Below are 20,641 nucleotides of genomic sequence, written 5' to 3'. Positions count from 1 at the left end.
GAAAACGGAATGGACGCAGAGAAAGAATGTATGTAAAATGTATATATATACTGTACACGTGTTACAGAGAAACAGAAAGAGAGCGAGAGAAAATGATAGAAGGGAATTGTAATCTCTGCCCGCGAGTCGGCCACGGACAAGAAATCCGGTCAACCGTGTTCCGGAATCCTAAGGAATTTCAAACGAATACACTATGAATAATATATATATATATATATATATATATATATATATATATATATATATATATATATATATATATATATATATATATATATATATATATATACACATACATACATAATCCAACGAAAAAGTATAGGTATTCCGGGGTAATAGTGGTCGACACGAATGCACGTATAGGATGATAAATATGAGAAAGGAAGTGTGATCATTGTGTGCGTGTCTACAGTAACAAATAAGATCGTGCATTGCAGGTAATTTTGAAATTAATAAATAATACCTTGTCGAATTTTCAACACGGTAATTCCGCGTGCAGCCTCTCGCGTTAAGAGATGGGAAATCCATCCCGAATAACATTATTATTTACCCGTAGAACAGTATTTAAAGGTTAGGTAGGATACGGATGTCGTAGCTTCGCTGGTATATCTCACTCTCCCCATCCGCCACGATGATTACGCTCACACACACACATGCATGTCTGTATTGTGTATGCAGCATGTACGACCAATATAAAAATAATATATCTATATCAATATATGTAGAAATTGTATCCTGCGTGTGTCTGTTACAGCTATATAACCGTGTCGTCGGAGGTGTGAAATATTATACTTTATACGACCGAGCATCGTATAATATTTCTGTACGATCCTGCTACTGACTTACATATGTGTATATGCACATTTACATATATATATATATTCGATGAGACGAGATGAGAGAGAAAAGAAAAGGAATGCATTACCGAGAAATTGCAAACCCATCCATCCGATTGCTCAAACGTTTGCAAATTCCCGCGATATTTCTTGTTTTTTAATCAATATTATGCCAGGCGGGAACGCTGGTATTTCAAGAATTACTTGAACGTTAAACAACGTAGTAACGATTTTTTCGAAAAAAACAAAAAAAAAAAAGAAAAAAAGAAAGAAAATAACATGCTCACTGTTTATTCATCGATATCAAAAAAATTCCACGTTAAAGTACGTATACCCTAATCTCTTTTCGACTGTTTGCTCGGAAAAACGAAACCGTTTACCGGATCCGTGTATAAATATAAAACAAAATACATGTATAAAAAAATATTTTGACCCAAGGAATGGAATTCGATAGAAAAAACGAAAAACGAAAAACGAAACCAATATAACAGGTTCAAAGAAATTCTAAACGAAAATAAACTCGGTGATTGCAGATTCTCTTAACGCCGTAACGGATCGAAAGATCCAAGAACGAAACCACAACGTCGTACAGACCATATGCGTAATATGTTTGTACAGATATATGTATGTATGTATATATATACACATCCACCCAAGTAATATTTACCTGCAGTATCTCGAGTAATAATACAAGAGATATAGAGCCGCGTATTAGGATTAGGAGTAGCCAACCGCGTTTATAACCCGCAAGTTGATAAATTATCTGTACTCTGCTTGGACGTTGGTTGATTTAAAGGTTGGTCCGTCCGTTCCTTCGGTCAAGTGATACGTAAAATAATCTTCGATCGTTAGTTAGGTACGAAGCGTCGCGCGTCTCTCGCGTGGAATCTCTTCTACGAAATCGCATCATCTTGTCGACCGAATACCAATATATATATATATATACATATATATTATATAAACTAACCTTCGATCACTCGCTCACCGTCCAACATCAGCTGGTCGGCATATCAGCTGCACCGCGATACTCGTACAAGGTATACAAATATAAAAAAGTTAAAGATGTAAGGACGAGACTGTCTTCCGTCATCCACGGGGGATAGAAACGAGACGAGTTTGCGTGGGTGGTTCGAGTTCCCGGTTAGGTACAAGGATTGTACCTGTAATACACGATCGTACGCAGACTGCCGGTTGCAGGAGAATTCGGTCACGTATGCATAAATGCGATATACACGCGTGATTGGTAGGGTTAAAATAAAACGTACGCGCTAAGTAACATCTCCGAATCGCGTCTCGTGCGATAACTTTATAGAAAAATATTTTTAACAACGAAAAGTTACCAGATATTACAACAGTTATTTTTACAGAATACGGACACGCGATTGAGCCGAATGATCAGCTGTGAGGATAACGAATTGTCCGCGAGGTGAAGAAAGAAGAGAACCGGACAGGCCTTCGGTGCAGGGTTATAAAATGTTGACCAAAAAGTGGATGAGTAAGGAAAAAGGAACGCAAGTAAAAGAAAGAAAGTAAGAAAGAAAGGATACACATCGGAGTATATACGCACGTGCGCGCACACACACACACATTGATGCAGGTATACGCGATAAGCAATTATAATCGCATTAGAGACGTCTGGGTTGTTTCCACCGGACAATAATTATTTCGATGCATGCTTTTCAAATTCCTATTCCAAAGTCTGGGCCATTTTGAATACCGCGGGACCCGTAGTCGTCTTCTCCGTACGTTATTCACCTTTGTGTTTCTAACTAAACTCGTGTACCTACGTATCGATCACATCGGTCAAGCACAACCCGCGAATTAGGCATTACTTCGATACGATCGGATTGATACTTATCGTCTGTATATTTCCCGAAAATGTAGAGCGGCGAAGATCCATCGATCTATTCGATTGGAATAACGCGTGATCGATGAGAGAGGGACAGAGTGAGAGAGAGAGAGAGAGAGAGAGAGAGAGAGAGAGAGAGAGAGAGAGAGAGAGAGAGAGAGAGAGAGAGAGAGAGAGAGAGAGAGAGAGAGAGAGAACAAAGATACGATAATACCAGAATGTAAAAATCTTTCGATACACCGTCGTGAACGGTAAATTCCAAAGGAATACACGGTATTCGCGTGCGTGTACACCTACCCACCATATAACCCAAGGCATAAACGTATATCCGTATCGCACCCGAGAAGCTATAAACTATAAAGGATTCTAATTCGGTTCGCCGAACGAAAATAGACTTCCGGTTTCCGTCTTGCAAGGCGGCTCGGCGGTCTGCTCCTTGGCGATGGGGGCAGCATAGCATACAAGTAAGAACGAGGCATGCAGGCTACGGCTATGAAACGTTGCGCGCACGCGAGTGTGAGTGCGTAACGTAAGGCGAGTTACACCCGAACGAGAATCGAGTAGAATAATGTTTCCCCCTTCTCTCGACTCTAGAAATAACATAATTATACGGTAAAAGTAAATATTCAAAAAAGAGTAAAAAAGAAAAAAAAAATAAAGAAGAAGCGACTGCATTCGTTTATAATTTATAACTAAACTGCGTGTAAATAATTTCACATCACGAATATCGAACAGCCGGTTCGTGATGAGGAAAAATTGAAAATTCACGAATTAAATTATCGATCGGAAAAATTGGTGATAAATATATCGTCGCTGAAATTTTCCTACCCAGAACATCCCTGCGTAACGGCATATAACAGGTATGTGTGTGTACATACGTCGAGGAAGGGCATCGATCGCGTTACTATATAACACATGGACACACCGTGCGTATATAAATATACATATACCACACACACACGCACGTATGTATATACCTAGGAGTCCTATATATAGGGTGGACGGAGAGGCAGGGAGCGCTTCCTTCCGGTCCGTCGTAGCGGTGCGTCAGCCGAGAAGGCGATGTTGGAGGAAGGCGGAAAACGAGGGGCGAGGAAGGGGGATACGTCTTCCGGCGGAAGTTGGCCCACGCGCCCGTCATCGGACGCCGGGTGGGTCGTCGATTCTCCTCGACGCGATAGATATTGCGTACGTAGACTCGACGAGGAAGGTACGAAATGGGATTATCCCCAGCTCCGCCTCTCTCGGAGAGTCAAAGAGCTGCAATTTTTTGTCCACATCATGCCTGTACATCTTTCGGAACCGTCGCCAGTTTGAAAATCAATTCGAAACACGCGGTTTGGATTGTAAACAAATAATTGAGAAACGGCGGGGAGGGGGAAGGAATGTTTTTTTTTTAAAAAAAAAAAGGATCTTATTATTTCCGGCAATGGAAATAGAAAATGACTTTGGTAACTCGGTGTTATTTCAATTTCCTCAGATTCATTTCCACGTTATATATTCATTATACAAAGAGCACAGCGATGACGTTTTGCATTACCGTTCGCCACAAACACACGCGCACAAATACGTATCGTATCATTGGTTGCAAATCATCCCGTAGATTTAATTTTTTTCTCTCTCTCTCTCTCCATTCTTCTTTTCACTTCTCTTCTCACCCATCTCCGTTCCTTATCTACTCACGAAATCATCGTAGACTTGCGAATACAATTCACCCTTGTCAATCAAGTCAATCAATGAGATATACTTTTCAGCCATGAACATGAAACCAGAATATCGTCGATATTTCTCCACTTTCTTGTCCACGTACGCGCGTAACGTATCAACGTCCCCCCCCCCATCGCTCCCAAATGAGATGAAAAATTTCCTATCCATCACCCGCGCGTATCGACTGGAATCATCCATACATTATAATACTACTGAATTACTATCGCATCGAATAGGTGACTTTTCGATGCCACGTGGTTCATCTCTCGTTGCGGGACACGGACGCGGCGTTCATGCGTGCACGCATATTTTTCCACACACTCACACATAACATCATTATCTGTTCGCGTAGTATTACGCCTACACCTGAGCCGTAGGAGCGACGGAGCCCTTATCTCGTTGGGGTGACAAAAACGGTAGCTGCAATGGCGGCAGGACGCGTTGTACACGCGTATAATATATGGCTGCATCGGCGTCGGTGGAATTCCGGTGGAAAATTTTTCGTTTTATACCCAGAACGTGTCGTGTTTGATCGATGGAAATCCGACGGTGTCTCGGCGCGTATACGTGTGTATGTGTAATTGGGGTGGTTGAATTTGTCAACATTTATTTTTTTTCTTCTTTTTTAAACAGATGTTTGAAAAATGTGTGACAAATATTGAAAAAACAAAGGATAAAAAAAAAAAAATAAATTGTCGTAAAACATGTCGTCACTAACAATAATTGAAATACAATAAATAAATAATTGAAAATCAGTATCATTCATTCAGTATCATATATCAGTATATATATATATATGTATATAAGTCTGTAAGATGTACGCATAAAAGTGAACAAAAAATATTTCAATAATTCGTAACGACCTCTAAATATTTTTCTACCTCCTCCAGGTTTTACGGCAGTGTTTTTTTTTTCTCTTTCAATATTTGTCACAAATTTTTCTAGCACGACCTTAGAAAGAAAGAAAGAAGGAAAAGAAAAAGGTTCGAGAATGAATCATCCTGATGTACATACACGCGTAGAATAATGATACACGTTTCTAGCAGAAAAGAGAATCTGTCTCGATGTTCGTCTCGTTTCCTCTCTTTGCAGGTCTCCTCTCCTCTCCTCTCCTCTCCTCTCCTCTCCTCTCCTCTCCTCTCCTCTCCTCTCCTCTCTTCGCTTTCCCCCAACATCCTGTTTCCCGACCAATGTTATCCGGTTTTATCGCTCGCCCGCTTACTCACGCCTCCGTCCATAATATTCTCGTCCAACATGCGCGCGTTTTATCGCACCGCACTGCGCTTGCGTTTTTCTTAAAGTGCGGAGAAACAGGAAAAGAGAGACAAAGAGAGGAAGAGGCATGACGGCAAATTTATAAATCTCGCGATTATGTACGCAAGGAATCGATGATGAAAATATGAAAGAAAACAACTAACCATATATTTTCTCTATACATATTACATAACATACAAATTGATCTTGCAGATTTAAATGAATTCCTAAACTGATATTTTAAAAAGAAATATTATTTTTCCTTTGGCCAGAGGCATCCGGGACGCGAGGAAAGCGCTCTTGGACTCGTTCGCTTTCCCATTTCCTCGAAACTCACCGCAAGACTGACTTATTCGTTCAATTCCGGAAAACGGAAATTCAACCATACGGTTTCCCGCAACCGATTATAAGGAGAACACGTCACATTCTACACGAGTAGGTACAACACGACTGCGTAATACAAAAGATATGGACTCAGATTGCGAATTGCTTTAGATTGGCCATGCGCGCGGATGTGTGCGTGTGTGTCGCTACCGACGAGTCGAGAATCGAATGTCCGTTTCCGGTGTCAACCGCGACGCGTGAGTCACGAGTCGAAGACTGCAGCGATGCGGAAACATGGAAGAATATGTTCGTGATAAGAAAAATGAGAAGAGTGTGGAAAAAAAAAAAAAACTGATAAACAGAAATTGCCGAATCATCGTGCTCGCGGAATTTACTCCTGTGCATATACTGGCGGATAATTTCGCTTCGCCTTACTCAGCGCGTTATGCCATGTGCATCATACCTGCAGAGAGAGAGAGAGAGAGAGAGAGAGAGAGATAAACTCTTTGGAAACTCGAGATAGTATTAGGTGCTGCAATGGCGAACCGACTTCTCGAATCGCGGGTCGAAGCGCGTGAAGACAATGAGAAGCTATCGCACCGCGCCTCTGCCGATAACCACATTATACGTACATCCGGTCTTCGATGTTTCATTATCATTTTTCAATTCCTCGTACAGATATAGACGCGGGTCGTACTTAGGTACTGTATGTATGTAAAGTACGTACGTCCGTACTTACAAACTCACGGTGATAATGTGATTGTCGCTGTTTTTTTTTTTTTCTTCCCCCATTCAATTATAGACGCACAGCCAAAGTGTACTTGAACAGGGACTTGCCGTTCTATGCAACGTGGTGTTACACTACGATAGATCAAATATAACAATAACAGACAATCCCTGAGGAATTGTAAATTCATCAACACATGCAGTTATGGCCCAGAAAGACAAAGCGGAAAAGAATATTTCAACCCGAAGTGTAGTTTGAATATCGGCGATAATTTTTTAGGTACATTAGATCGACGCGCATTAGACACGTGTTCGAAACCTTGTTTCGTTGTAGTTGAAAACGAAAATAAAGAAAAAAAAAAAATAAATAAATTGTTTCTCCCATCTAATAACCATGAATATTCGCCAGGGTTTACGCAAGTTCAAGTGGGGCGTGAAATATTATATTTAAAATAAAACAAGTCCTATAGATAATTTATTCGCTTCGTGAATGCTATTGCAGTCTATATGTACGTATAAGGTACCTCTCGACATATGGGATATCGAATACAGCGACATTCAACCCAAGATGCCAAAGTGTACCGTCTTCTCATTTATAGCGTATAATATAATATCGTTGCACGGATTAACGATGCAGTAACACGGAGTCGAGAGTAAGGAGGCAAGAAGAAGAATACGAAGAAGAAGAAGAAGAAGAAGATTAAGAAGAAGAGGGGATAAAAGAAAAAAAAATAACCTCAGGGATAAAGTATTCAGCACATCGCGAAACTATCCTATGATACGCATGCACGTGCCTTTATCAGGATCGCTCAAGTGTGCATATAATACAAGACACGTTACAGGCGTGTGTATAATACATATACATATACATACGCATGAATATACATATATAAACGGACGACACGCATCGGCAGCAGACAGGCTTTAAATCATTTTTTACCGTCGAAGAGTAACGCGAAGGGATCCCACTTCCTCCCCCTCCCTCCCTCCCTCAATTATTTATCTCTATCAAGAAGAGTGTAGATGGTTACCGAGAAATCGGTTCGCCCGAACGGAGGGTGGAGGGCAAAACTGATAGGACAGGATGGACGGGCGCGTATAACGTACCGTACTGTATTCCGAGTGATTGGTAGACTCGTATACAGCGACAGTCTCTCGCTGTGATTTGTATCGAGTGTAGAGAAAGAGAGAGAGAGGGAGAGAGAGCACGACCGCACAACTAGCTCCACTCGGTTGATACCCATATCCGTAGCCCATACCATCCCACCGCGATATATGTAAAACGAACTACGGAGCCACACATCTGGCAGCATGGTGGTTATATCTTTCTCGAAGTCAGTCAGCTCCGTGCTTTCGGAGGCCAGGTCTCTTCGCTCTACGCTCAACTCTTATGTACTCTTATCTTTTTCGTTTCACCTCTCTCTCCCGATTAAAAAAAAAAAAAATTTTATATATATATATATATCTTTCTCGAGGATACATTGCAAGGAATTTGATCAGTGCGAGTATAATCTGCAGGGGGAATTTTTTTTGTTTCGCCCCCCCCCCCCCCTCGCCTCTTTTTTTTTCTTTCGTCACGGGATATACAGGTAACACCTCGCTAGGAATTTGAAATTGTACCTACTGTCCGGTATTTGCTTTTTTTCATTATTAACAAGGTGTATAAACAAATAAATAAATACATACATACATAGATGTATATGTAATAATATATTGTAGTATATATATATATATATATCTTTATATATATATAAAACTCTCGGTAAGTGAAAACGTTCGGTCTCGTGGAGCGTCGAGTAACGTGGTAAACAGATAACGTGTTGTTGAACTTGTCTTCGATAAGGTTTGAACGTTTCTAGAAAAAAAAAAAAGAAGAAGGAAAAAAAAACAAGAAAAACCTGGGGGAGAGAAAATAGAATAGTACGTTAAAGAAGGAGAAAAAAAAAGATAGAAAAATAGAGAAGAAAATCCACACACCTCCCTTTTCTTACACGTACACGTGCTTTTCAACTCGCGTCTCGGACACTGCGTCCATTACAATGCGGTACAGTTTCGTTGCCATGGCCTATATTCACAGATTTCAATGAATCACCGGTGTAAAATTCTTGACATTTTATTGTTCGTAATTTAATGTCAATAGAAAAAAAAATAAATAAATCCTTAATCTTTGAACGGAAGATGGATATATTTCACGATACGATAAAAATGTCGAATTTGTGAACTTAACCGTCACCCCCGTTCACGTTTCCAGAAAATATTTCCAATTTCTTTCTTTTTTTTTCTTTTTTTTCCTCCATTACATCATGATATTTTATTATTTAGGATTTTAGCTCTCTTCAAACAGTCAATTCGACAGGAAGGAATGTTGAAGTGTCAGCAGGAGAAACGTCACCGCGGTAAAGAAAGATAATAATAAAAAAAAAAAATAAATAAATAAATAAATAAATAAAAAAAAAAAATAAAGAACGCATATAGAATTCGCGCTTTCTTCCGTACAAAAACCTACGTGAGAAATTGTATTGTTACGTGTGAGAAAATGATGTGGCCGAGAATCACGTGGCAAAGTACGTATCGAGTTTCGCTAGATTTGCACGAACTTTTATAACGCGTCAAGTTGATGGTATAAGGTGCAGGTAATTCGAGCAATACGAACGGCGAACACGACGAGACGACGAGGGCGAGAGGGGTGGATCGGTGTCGACGGAAGCATTCTTCAGTAAAACTCAAAGAGCGAGCCAACCGCCTCCGGCATGCAACGGGGCGGAAGTGACGCAGGGTTAAAATTCGTACGATTAAGGCAAGATCACGTATAGCCGTCAGAGACGCTTCGGCAAGATTTCCAAGAGAGTCGACCAGGGTCGAGACGGACGAGAATTCCCCCGAAGGATAAATAAAAGGACGTGCCGTCGTAGTTTCGTTCCTTATTTTTTTTCTTTCTTCTTATTTGCATTCTCATTCTTCGTTTTTCTCTTCTCTTTCATTTGCACTCGTTCGGGAAGAGAAGAAGAAAAAGAAAAAGAAAAAGAAAAAGAAGAATAAGAACTACCACCAGGGACATCGAGTAAGAAAAGGGATTCGCGGTTGGACCACCGTCCGTTTCAAATCCCCCCTCCTTTAATCCCCCGGAATTAACTCCTTCGTTCCCTTCGGCCTTATTCCCGACCTGAGGCAACACTTCGTGACCGGTAACATCCGGTCCGGATGATCCCCTGACGGGGTTCCGTTCACGTTTATGTTTTCTTCCCTCTTCCGAAACCCGTGTCACATGTACACTTCTCTTTCCTCTTTTCGTTTTCTCCCCCTCCTCGGCCCCGTTTTTTTTTTCTTTCTTCTTTTTCTACTACTACTTCTTCTTCTTCTTCTTCCTTTCGCCCAACATCTTCTCTTCGCGCGGTTGTAATACCGTTCTACGTTTCCGATCTCCCTTCAGCCGATTCGTTGCGACAAGGACAACGAGACCGGTATTTAAAAATCATGCTGCTCAAATCTCTTCCAAATTATACCTCAAGTACGTACGATTTATAGGCCTCGCCCTAGTTGGACCCGGTTCGTTCCAGTTGCAGTCGAGTTCTTCTCAATTTAGATCTCGGTACGTTCCAGTTTACGTAATTCATCGCGTACTCCGGTCTCATGCCTCTGTATTAACCGCGTACTACTCACGTATGGATATCTCTGACAATTGTAATTCGCTGCGTCAGCGTTTGCATTAAAATTCAACGCGATTCAAGATTTTCTCGTACGGTTTGGGGAGGGGAAAAAAGGCCGCTGCACCGCGACAACATATTTCTTTCCCAATTCAAGTGTATGAAAAAATGCGTGAGTTGCCTGCACACTTGACACAAGTGTTCGACTGAATAAGAAGGAGGCGGAAGAGGAGGAGGTGGCGGGGAATTTTATGATACAGCAAGGATGGTGCCGCCGTTGCAGTAAGCAAACTCCGATGGAAACACGATATCGTCACGTAAAAGGTAGGCACTAATAACGTACACTGCCAACTCAAGTGGCCCGGATATGCCACCAGCCTATTATACGAAACCCACCTCGTACCTGATCCGAACCTCGCATCAAAGTTCAAAGGAACGTGAGTGAAGGTGTGTATAGAGTGGATTGGAACCGTGTACGAGATCATCCGCCATCACACGCGTGCACAAACGCAGCTAAAGAAGGAAAGAGAGAGAAAGAGAGAGATACTTGTGAGATACGCGAAGAGAAAGGTATGTACCTACGGCTCGTTCGATCGGTCAGAGTCAGGGAGAGAGTGGAAGGAGGAGGAAATTACGAATAGACGCTCTCAGCCATTCATAAATTAATCGCGAACTGGTTATTGACGCCCGTGACTATGTACAGGTACTAAGGAGTTTCCCGTGTTAAGCAGACTCCGAAGATGAGGGGAAAAAGAATTGATAGTAACAATAACGATGACGATGATGAAAAGAAACAACAAGAATGACGAGAGTCAAGCTGTAACGAAGACACTCTCTCATTACAGTATCCGTTGTAGAAACATTTTTCACTTCGACCTCGTCGTTCGATTCTCTTGTTTAAAAAGCAATGTAACATAAACAGATACAGACTGTACGCGTAATGTGCGCTATTCAACCCACCCACGCGTTAAACGCCTTAGTTTAAATCCAATTCCGTTATCTTAATCCTCCTCTCCCACGTTCGTCGTTGACAGTTTATCATCGGCTACAGGAGTTTTCTACCCTCTCCCACCTTCGTTCCTCGTTTCAAACTATTTATATCTAGAACCTCGTTATCACCTTCTGGCATATATGAGATTTACGTAAGAACCTACACCTTACAGGCGGGATGCTTTAGGGATTAATTCAACATCAAGCCAAATAATTTACCTCGCAGATCCGAGAGTCGTCTCGAGTCCAAAGCGTTTTGTTATCCGTTACGTCTCTGGTACAGCGTATATTTACAATTAACCTACGCATCCTGTATAATATCATTATACCTGTACAGGTAGTAGGTATAATGGCAAGAGTCGTAACGTATCGAGAGCGCCTCGAGTGTAATCTTCAAGTTTCCTGCTCGTCCGAAGGTATACAAAGCGTGGGACGAAGGTGGAGGAGGTTGCAGAGGCTCGCCTGCATGCCGTACCTACTACAACGCCTATATACGATCCACCTATGCCGTCTGTAGAGAGGCTGGTAGGTAGTTGGGTAGGTAGATTTCAGTGCAGGTAGGCAGAGACACGTTGCACGTGGGGTTATATCGCGCATGGATACCTACGCCATCCGCTCTAAATGGCACGCGGCTTTTCGCCTAATAGTTTCTCGTTCATCCCGCGGTCATTTTCACCGCCGGCTTCATAAGGTAGCGGTTAGAAAATAACGACGACGACGATAGCAATAATAATTAGATCACCGGATACTCTCCTTAACTTCCTCCGCAGTCCTCGAGAGTCGCTTTTTTCTTCCACGCGTATAACAATGCGGGGAGCGTAGAATTTTGATGAAAAAAAATTAATACCAATCGTTGACGACTCACCTCTTTGCTGGGCACGCAGATCGGCGTTCCTTCCTTGACGATACCGGCCTCCACCATAACGCCAACGACGATAGGATCTCTCGAGTTGAAAATAAACTGTGAACAACGACGTATTCGATTGAGATTTTTCATTCGTCTCAACCCGTAACTTTGACAGTTTTATCACTTTTTTTCATTTTTTGTCAAAGTCACGATCGGTAAATCGAGGATACAATGGAGGATGCGAACCTGCGGAAGAACACGCAGTTTACAGGGAAATACGGCGATGTGCTTGTTCTCGTCCCGTTTCCGTTGTTTCAGTTCCTCCCTATAGGCGGTGAACTTGTCGAAGAGATGATAGATTATGTCAGCCTGGAATATCTTGACCCCGACCGAATCGGCCAATTCCTGCGCGTCCTTTTCTATCTTCACGTCGAATGCCAGAATTGTTGCGTATCTGTAAACGTATAACGTGCATGGTCACGTGGTAGAAATAGTTTGTAAGATAATCGAATGAAGATGTGTAAAAGGAAAGAAAAAAAGGAGAGATAAATAAATAAAATGGTAAAATGGTAAAATATAATAACTCACTGGCTATCGTGCTCCAGCATAATCGATGCCTTCATGATGTCCTTTTTGACCACTGGACCTATCCTTATCCCGGCGTACTGCAAAATTACAAAATATCGTTCTATCGGTTATTTCGATGCTTGATTACACGCAAGTTTGTCAAAAAAAATAACAGTGGACATAAACGCAGTTAAAATCGGTTTTCCGGTTCAAAAACTACAAACACGATTCACAGGGCGTCAAGTGTTTGCGATTTGGATCACACTTGAGAAGCGTAGTAAAAAAATAAAGGAGAAAAAGAAGCCTATAAATTCCTAAAGATTGTATAACAACTGCGGAATACTCCGAACTGTTTAAGTCAGTCGTTGAAAGATTGATGAAAACGATGACGTGATCGGTAGGTAAATGTGTGTAACACGTACGCATGAAATATGCGAAGAATTTGTTTCCCAAGAATTTCGGAGGGTGTCTGATTATAATACATAACCATATTAGTGACGTCTTGAGATGATTATATAAAACGGTATGACCTGCGTGCAGAAAATTTCGGCGAATTGAATGAACGCGTGTATGAATCGCGATAAATTCTTCTTCGAACGAAGTTGAGTGAATAATAAAAAAAATAAAATTAAAATAAAAATAGTCTTAGAAATACCGGAATGCAAAAAAAGCTAGATATAAATATAGATAAGTGTATATACGAGGATAAATATCTGGTTTGTATCATTTCATTTTCCCCTCCATTGCAGCCCGGTTAGATATCACACCGCGGACTGTCGAATGATAAAATTAATTTAGGCCGTTAGGTGCGTGAATACGTATAGAAACAGTATAAACAGGTATAACGTAAAACGATAAATAACATATTGTGAAAGGGGGGAGGAAGGGGTTGCCGGTTAGTGTGCGTAAAACTTAGGCTAGTCTCTTCTACTCGCGACGAGATCCCCGAGTCGACGCGAAGAAGGCGTCTCGTAACTCGTAAACCGGCCACAAGGTTCGGGGGAAAGAAGTTGAAGAAGAAGAAGACGAAGAAGAAGAAGGAGGAGAAGAAGAAGAAGAATAAGAAGAGAAGAAGAAGAAGGTCGAAAGAATGTGGGCTGTCCTGCTCTTGCTCCGGTGCTCCGCAGCAGGAGATGATGGTCGTCGTCATGGTCGCGGGTCATCACCGGATCATAACCAGGATTTTACCTCTTGCGCATTGTTACTCTACATGTATGTACGTATGCAACGAAATGTAGAGCATCCTTCTCCCCGCCCCTCTCTCTCTAGGGTTAAACTTGCTACGTATCTATTTTGCCCGAAAGTGTTCTAAGGCATAAAATATACGATCTATCTATCTATCTATCTCTCTAAATGGGTAATTTCAGCCTGGATAAGTGTCTCGTTAGGTTTAGTTTACTTTTTAGCTTTGACTTACTATAAGTAGTGACTTGAGTTTATATACTCTCGCCCGCATATACTATTGTAGATTTTTTTTTTTTTGCACGGTGCTTTTAGGTGACCCAGAGTACGAAATAAACGCTTCTATATCTATCTATCTCGTTTTATTCTAATCAGTTCAATTTAATCTCACTCCGATTTGCTTTAATTTTAAGTAAAAATAACCTAAGCAACCGTAGTTTATCGATTTGAATTAAATTGACATGTAATTCTATGTACTTACGTAATTTCTAAGTATTTCCTAGACTCTTAGTGTTCTTTTTAAATTCTACGTACCCATCTTTATACCCAATGTTCGCATACCATACCTCTTACTCGATACATGATGTATGTATCTTCATTTGACCCACAGTATTCCTAGGATATAAATAAAGTTTAACCAATCAATCTCTCTCTCTATCTCTGCGTCTGCATCTTTATCTTCTTTTATTTCGGCCACTTCCCTTTTTACCTGATTAACTAGAAATTTGCACTAACGATTACATTCTACTCTGCTGTTTCAACTTTTCTTTACTTAGTTCTCTTTATTATTGCTCGTAGTTTTGTCTATTTTACGTCTTATTCTGTAAGTACTATTGCGATCTATTAAATTTTCCCCTGATCACCACAGCGCGTTAAGCTTGTATCTTATTGCAGTGATCACTTTGTTACTTTCACGTACTGTATGTTCTATGTTATCATTCTCGAGATGATTTTGTATTACATTGTATTATTTTGCCTATTCTCTTCTGACCCCCAAGCATAGCTAGCACGTAATAAACTTATCTATCTATCTATCTCTCGATCCCGATTTTCAATTTAATATCGTACTGCGTTTGGCAGAGATGAAAAGAAGGGGGGTTGGTGAGCCATTGAACAACGAAACGATGCGCCATGGATATAATGTGTATACGCACATGAATATAATCTGAGTATCAAGGAGCCGGGTTAAATATGCAGGTACCAACAGAAAAAGACGTCAATGTATGTGCAACGAATCTATGGGCGTAGGTTGATATTACACCGTGTACATACTATATAGCTGTGCAAGTGCTGACCAAACATTTGACGCTGCATTGCAAGCATCGTCATCCTCATCGTCGTCGTCATCATCATCGTAATCGTAAAAATTCAGAGTAACAGTGGAATATATCAGGTGTAAGGATCATTGTAGGTGTAACTAGAATAGTGCCAAGTCGGACAAAGATACGAAGTAGGTATTGTCATTTTTTTTTCTTCTTGTTTTTGGAAATATACAGAGTGCAAGGGAAAGGGACGGATAGTCGAGGTGTCGGTGTGCGGGATGAAACGTATAACTTGACTCCTGCCTATTCATTTTTCCTCCGTATATGTTACGACATGTGTGTGCATATACGTATAACTGTAACGAAAATGAAAAAGCAAAGCATGAAACATTCTTCGGCGATGGCTTATAATGTTTCACGACGCGTTATATACGCGACCGCTATATCCAGCCTGCTGCTTACGTCACGCGCCTCGGTATGTGGGTGAAATTCCAGGGCCGTATAGGTGTGTCGGGGATCATTTCGAATACGCTATTGTCGTTTGTAACAACTCGTCTCTGTAACACAATGTGTCGAATGTCTTGCAAAGAAGAATTATAAATAACTAGCGAGCCGGCTGATCAGCGAGGAACGTTTGATTCGCGATACCGTCCATCATTTTCGCAAATTCCATTTACTTGTTACTGCATTATATAAACTTGACGATCAACCAACATGCAATGTACAATGAAAATGTCGAACGGATCCGTAATGGCGAATAGATTGTACCTGAATGTAGTAAAGTTTGTCTAATTGTGAACAAGCGAGAAGAATTTGAAAGAACGAGAAGGCGAAGACTAGCCGAGCAAGGAAATCGTTGAAACGGTGTGCAGCGTGTGGTATAAATAAGAAAAGGCAGAAAGAAGAGAGACTGCGGGGAGGAAAAGAGGGAAAAGGAAAGGAAACGGAACGGAACGGAAAATTCAAAGGCGTGGCATGACCGAGAAGGCACATGGCAAACAGGAGACGGAAGTGGGACCGGAAATGGTTCGAGCCCCGCTGCGAAGCGTACGAGTACTACGCGCGCATAATAAGAACGGTTTGTAAGGATCTCGAAAAACAAGACGAAGTGGAGAATCGCAAGAAGGGTAAGGAAAACGATAAGAATTGAGAAAATACGCAGGCAATAAATAAAATTGCAATTTGTTTGACAATTGAAACACGCATCGCAAACAGGCGACAAAAAGATCCTGTTGAGGAAAAGTTAATTTCCGTCCATAATTACCAATAAATTGCAGAAAAAAAAAGCAAGTTTTGTTTTACACATCAATGATGCCAGTAAACTTATCCCCGTAATTCGATAAGCACTTATCGTCGAAAAAATTTCTCGGCCATGAAATTTTCCGGACATCATTGTTCAGAATTGCGTGTATAATTACGTTGACTGTGGAATTTTGGCCTGGAACGGTGGTAAAAAATAGTGCCATTTTACTCGGTGGGTAAAGAGTGACTGTACAGCATCGCCTTGAATCAGAAATTATTCTCATTTCGCGTTAAAGAATATCGAACAGAGTAAGAATTATCCTGCATAACGATAATTTTGTCATGCCAAGATTGAGACGACGGGTGATTTATATGGAAGACACGGCGTCGGCCGGAAGGCGGGTCCCGGCTGCTGTTGGCAACTCTTCGTGTCAAAGAACGTCCGAAGAATAATATTGAAAGAAATCGTTTTGGCCCATTTCGCGGTTTTTCACCCGGATCTAAACGAGATTTGTTGCACCCTGCAGTTCGGGCTGCAGCACAAAAGCCTGATTCCGTAGTTTACCCCGAACACCGGAAGTCGTTCCGAAGCCCAACAGGCACTGTATTCGCATCCCTCCATTCATCCCTCCGGGGGTTTGCAACCGACAGAAGTGAGTCCAGACCGGATCTTATTTCCGGCCCGTTGTACGTGCAGCTTATACATACATACACCCATACATACATATATATATACATACATACATGCTTACCCTGGAATTATACGCAGGTATATGAATGTAGTTTTAGAAGATTAGCCTCCCTAAATTGGAGACTCAGCTGTATAACACACCTTGGGGGGAGAGGGATGGCAATCTGTACGTATAAAAGCCTCCCCTAATTCCGGCGTTGAAATTGAAAATTTTCAACCAAATTTATATCCCTCACGAAATTAGGCATCCGCCTATCTTCCCACGCAGTTAATGGGCGCCCTATTAAGGTCTCTTTATACAGTTTTGTTTCCATTTTCGGTATTTCCTGCGTTTCTTTTCTTTTCTTTTCCTACGTTTTTTCGTTCTTCTCGTTATATTATTCACGTAGATAAATATGCCGGGTATCCAATGTTTGTACGGTGTCTTCACAAGACTTTACATTATACGTATACCATACCTGTACATGTATACGTGCGTACGAGCCGTTGCCGAGTTGTATTAAAATGTTAAAAAGCCATTAATTGTCGTGGGCACGACTACTATTGGCATTACCTATTACGCGTAACGACGCTGCATCGGAGGTGTGCCTGATCACATATTTGTTTCCACGAATGTAGAATGAAATCGTCTGCGAGAAGTTGCGGAGGTTGGATAAACTCGGCGTTTCTGACTTTGGTTAAATTGTGTAACAACCTTAATCGCCCGACGGATAAAATTATTAAGTAAACTCGTTACGCGTAATAAGGAGGGAAATCAAAGGCAAGTATAAAAGTTACAAAATCGTGGAAAATTGACATTTTGCAAAGGAATCGAAGGTTGCGACAAGTCGAGGCGTACAAAGCGTATACCGTTCATTACCATCGCAACCTGTACAAACGCACGTATACGACGATGGGGATGACACGTTGTACATATTTATAACCTCTATAGTACGTCGTACAGCCTTATAGATGGATACCTGCAGCAGGTATCGACGATGAAAATTCGTATTCAGGTCGTGTCGGCATATAATAAACGGCGACGTGTCCGTTTTCTAATCGATTTAAATTCGCGGCGTGTTTGTATAGCTTATAGCTCCATTCGTCAATAAGAATGAATTTAAACGGCGGACGGAAGTCGGGCGCATACCGTTCCGCAATTACAACACCTTATCAATTGTAATTAGAATTATTGTAAGTTCGTTTGCAGGTCTTGCCTCATCTGTCGTCAATTGCCTCGCCTCGCAGGATTATCGTCTAGAATTTTTAGTACCCGTGATACATGCGACGCTACGTATATACGTGTACGTAGAAACGTAACGCGTACGGCATTCGAATTACAACGTACGAACGCACCAAAAACACTCGGGGAACCTTTACGAATCGTGCGTCATCGAAATGTGGGTGGTTTAAATTGTAAATACCTGCGAATGGACGAAAAAATAAAAAATAACTATAGAAAATGAATAAAGAAATAAGAACGAAATGAACAAATCAACAACAACATTCCGGTATCGTCGATGCGTAGCTGCAATTTAACCGCGGGTATACGCCGCACGAATAATAATACTTGATACCGTGCAGTACCGGAAGAGAGAAGGACGTGGAGCGTCGCTTAGCGCAGCGTTTCTCTCCTATTCTCTTCTTTTCTCTTCCCCTGGCACTCCGCATGATCTTGCCTGGCGGATGTTGGCAAGTAGCTAAGCTGCAAACGCGGGAGAAATATACCTACGCGCGTTTCAGGGCATCACGCGGAGCGGCAAAGAGCAGGATCTTTCCTATTAGGACGGTTCCTTTTTCCAATCTGTGTAACCGTACCGTGGCGGTGCGGTAATTGCGCGGTCTTTCTCGGTAAGGAAGTGGCTAGCCGACCGCAGAACCAGCAGAAGCCGAAGCCGAAGCTGGTCTGCGTCGCCTGCGACTCTGCTATATATATATGCGTGCATGCAAAATGCTACAAAATTTGCAGAAAGGCATTTAATCGATCCACGGCACGGCTGCGCACTGAATATGGCGAAATAAATGGGAATCGTCAACGTGCACGATCATACCGGTAGAATTAACCCCCTTCAACGGCCAAGTCTCTTTCCCGTTGAAAACAAAACATCGTTTTGTCTTAATTCAAGAAAATTTACCATTTTTAGAAACAGAATTTTTCAAATCAAATTATTCAGTGGTAAATACTTTCTTCGGAGTGCGTTGCTATTTGTCGAATCTATTTCAAAATTTTTTAATTGTAATCGAGGAAGATACTTTCAAAAATAGCCGTTTAGTCGTTGTAGCAAATACGCTACAACACGGCGGTCAAAGGGTTGAGAGGAGTGTAAGAGGGCGACGGAATTTGGAAAGAGAAGATGAAAGGATGCACCGATTCACTCGGCATCGCCGCATACTTTTACCACGACTCATCGTCCGTACCTCCGTTCTAGTAAAATACTGTAATAGTCACGGTCCATTGATGGCGGAGAAACGGAGACGAGCCTCGTCCGTGTAATAAATACAGTCAGAAAACACAACCGGATGCAGATTCGAGATGCTGGTTTCCTTTCCTCCCACCGCGGATCACTGCGCATGTGTCTGTTACGCTATGTGAATTTTTACTTTACCACGATTCGGAGAATTTTTTATTTTTTCTTTTTTAAAAGAACAACCGTTCCTCCGTTTCCTCTTTACGTACGTTGTAATGGACTAAAATTCTTTCGCCGCATGCGGGAAGGAACTTAATAACAGAGTGGATCCCGATCACCTCGTCACATCTTCGGAAGAAGATAAAACAAAGTCAAAAGAAAAGAAAAAAAAAAAAATTAAGTATAATAAGAACAACGAAATGAAAAACGCTTGTTTCGAAGAGTCAAAGAGATTCAGAGTCAGAGATTTTCACATCGCAGGGTTATATCACTGCGTAGAGATCAGTTTGTGAATACGAGACACTACGTGGTATAATATACAGGGTGGGCCAAACAAAAACGGAACTTGATTTGAAACGTGAATAAAATCCGAACGCGTTGGCCGATTTTCGAAAACTTAATTTTGCTCGAAACAAGAAGATTGAATCTTTCATGTCGCGTTTGATAATTTGAAAAATCTTTATTTACCGCTGAGATACGCGCTCTTGGAAAAATGTGTTTTGAAAAAGTCACTGGGAGACTAAAAAAAAAAAAATCAATATTAAAGAACGTTCAACGTAATTTCGACCCTTAGAGTTATGATTCGAGGACTAAGTTATCTTAGTTCAATTCGTTCGCCAGAAAGAAGGTTTAAGTTAATAACTATTTATAAAATTTTACAATGATATTGAACGAACTAAGATTTCGAAATATAAGATTAGTTCCTTTCTTTTTTTTTTTTTTGGCCCACACCGTACAAGTCAGCAGCATAGCAGGAATCTTACTGTAAAGTGAAAAGTGTAAAGAAGTCGAATGTTCCTCAAGACAGACTTTGCACATACTTGGCCGAAGTGCAGAAAGAATTACGCACCACAAGCAATATGACAACGTATCAGACAAACACAATGACGCCCAAAGAGTGGAACGAATACCTG

The 20,641-nt window shown here is 41.2% G+C and overlaps 1 protein-coding gene across 1 annotated transcript in view; it reads right to left on the bottom strand.

Moving 5' to 3' along the window:
- Window positions 1-20,641, bottom strand: part of eIF5B (eukaryotic translation initiation factor 5B) — a 55,452-nt gene that overhangs the window by 18,445 nt on the left and 16,366 nt on the right. Inside the window, exons 14-16 of the mRNA XM_046632167.2 lie at window positions 12,766-12,842; window positions 12,424-12,631; window positions 12,196-12,291 (exon numbers count right to left, since the gene is read on the bottom strand). Coding sequence (XP_046488123.1) covers window positions 12,196-12,291; window positions 12,424-12,631; window positions 12,766-12,842 — 381 coding nt within the window. The remainder of the gene's footprint in view (window positions 1-12,195; window positions 12,292-12,423; window positions 12,632-12,765; window positions 12,843-20,641) is intronic.

Source organism: Neodiprion pinetum, chromosome 6 (assembly GCF_021155775.2).
Source record: "Neodiprion pinetum isolate iyNeoPine1 chromosome 6, iyNeoPine1.2, whole genome shotgun sequence".
Taxonomy (NCBI): domain Eukaryota; kingdom Metazoa; phylum Arthropoda; class Insecta; order Hymenoptera; family Diprionidae; genus Neodiprion; species Neodiprion pinetum.
Note: the sequence above shows the minus strand (reverse complement) of the source record. Positions and strands in the feature narration are given on the sequence as shown.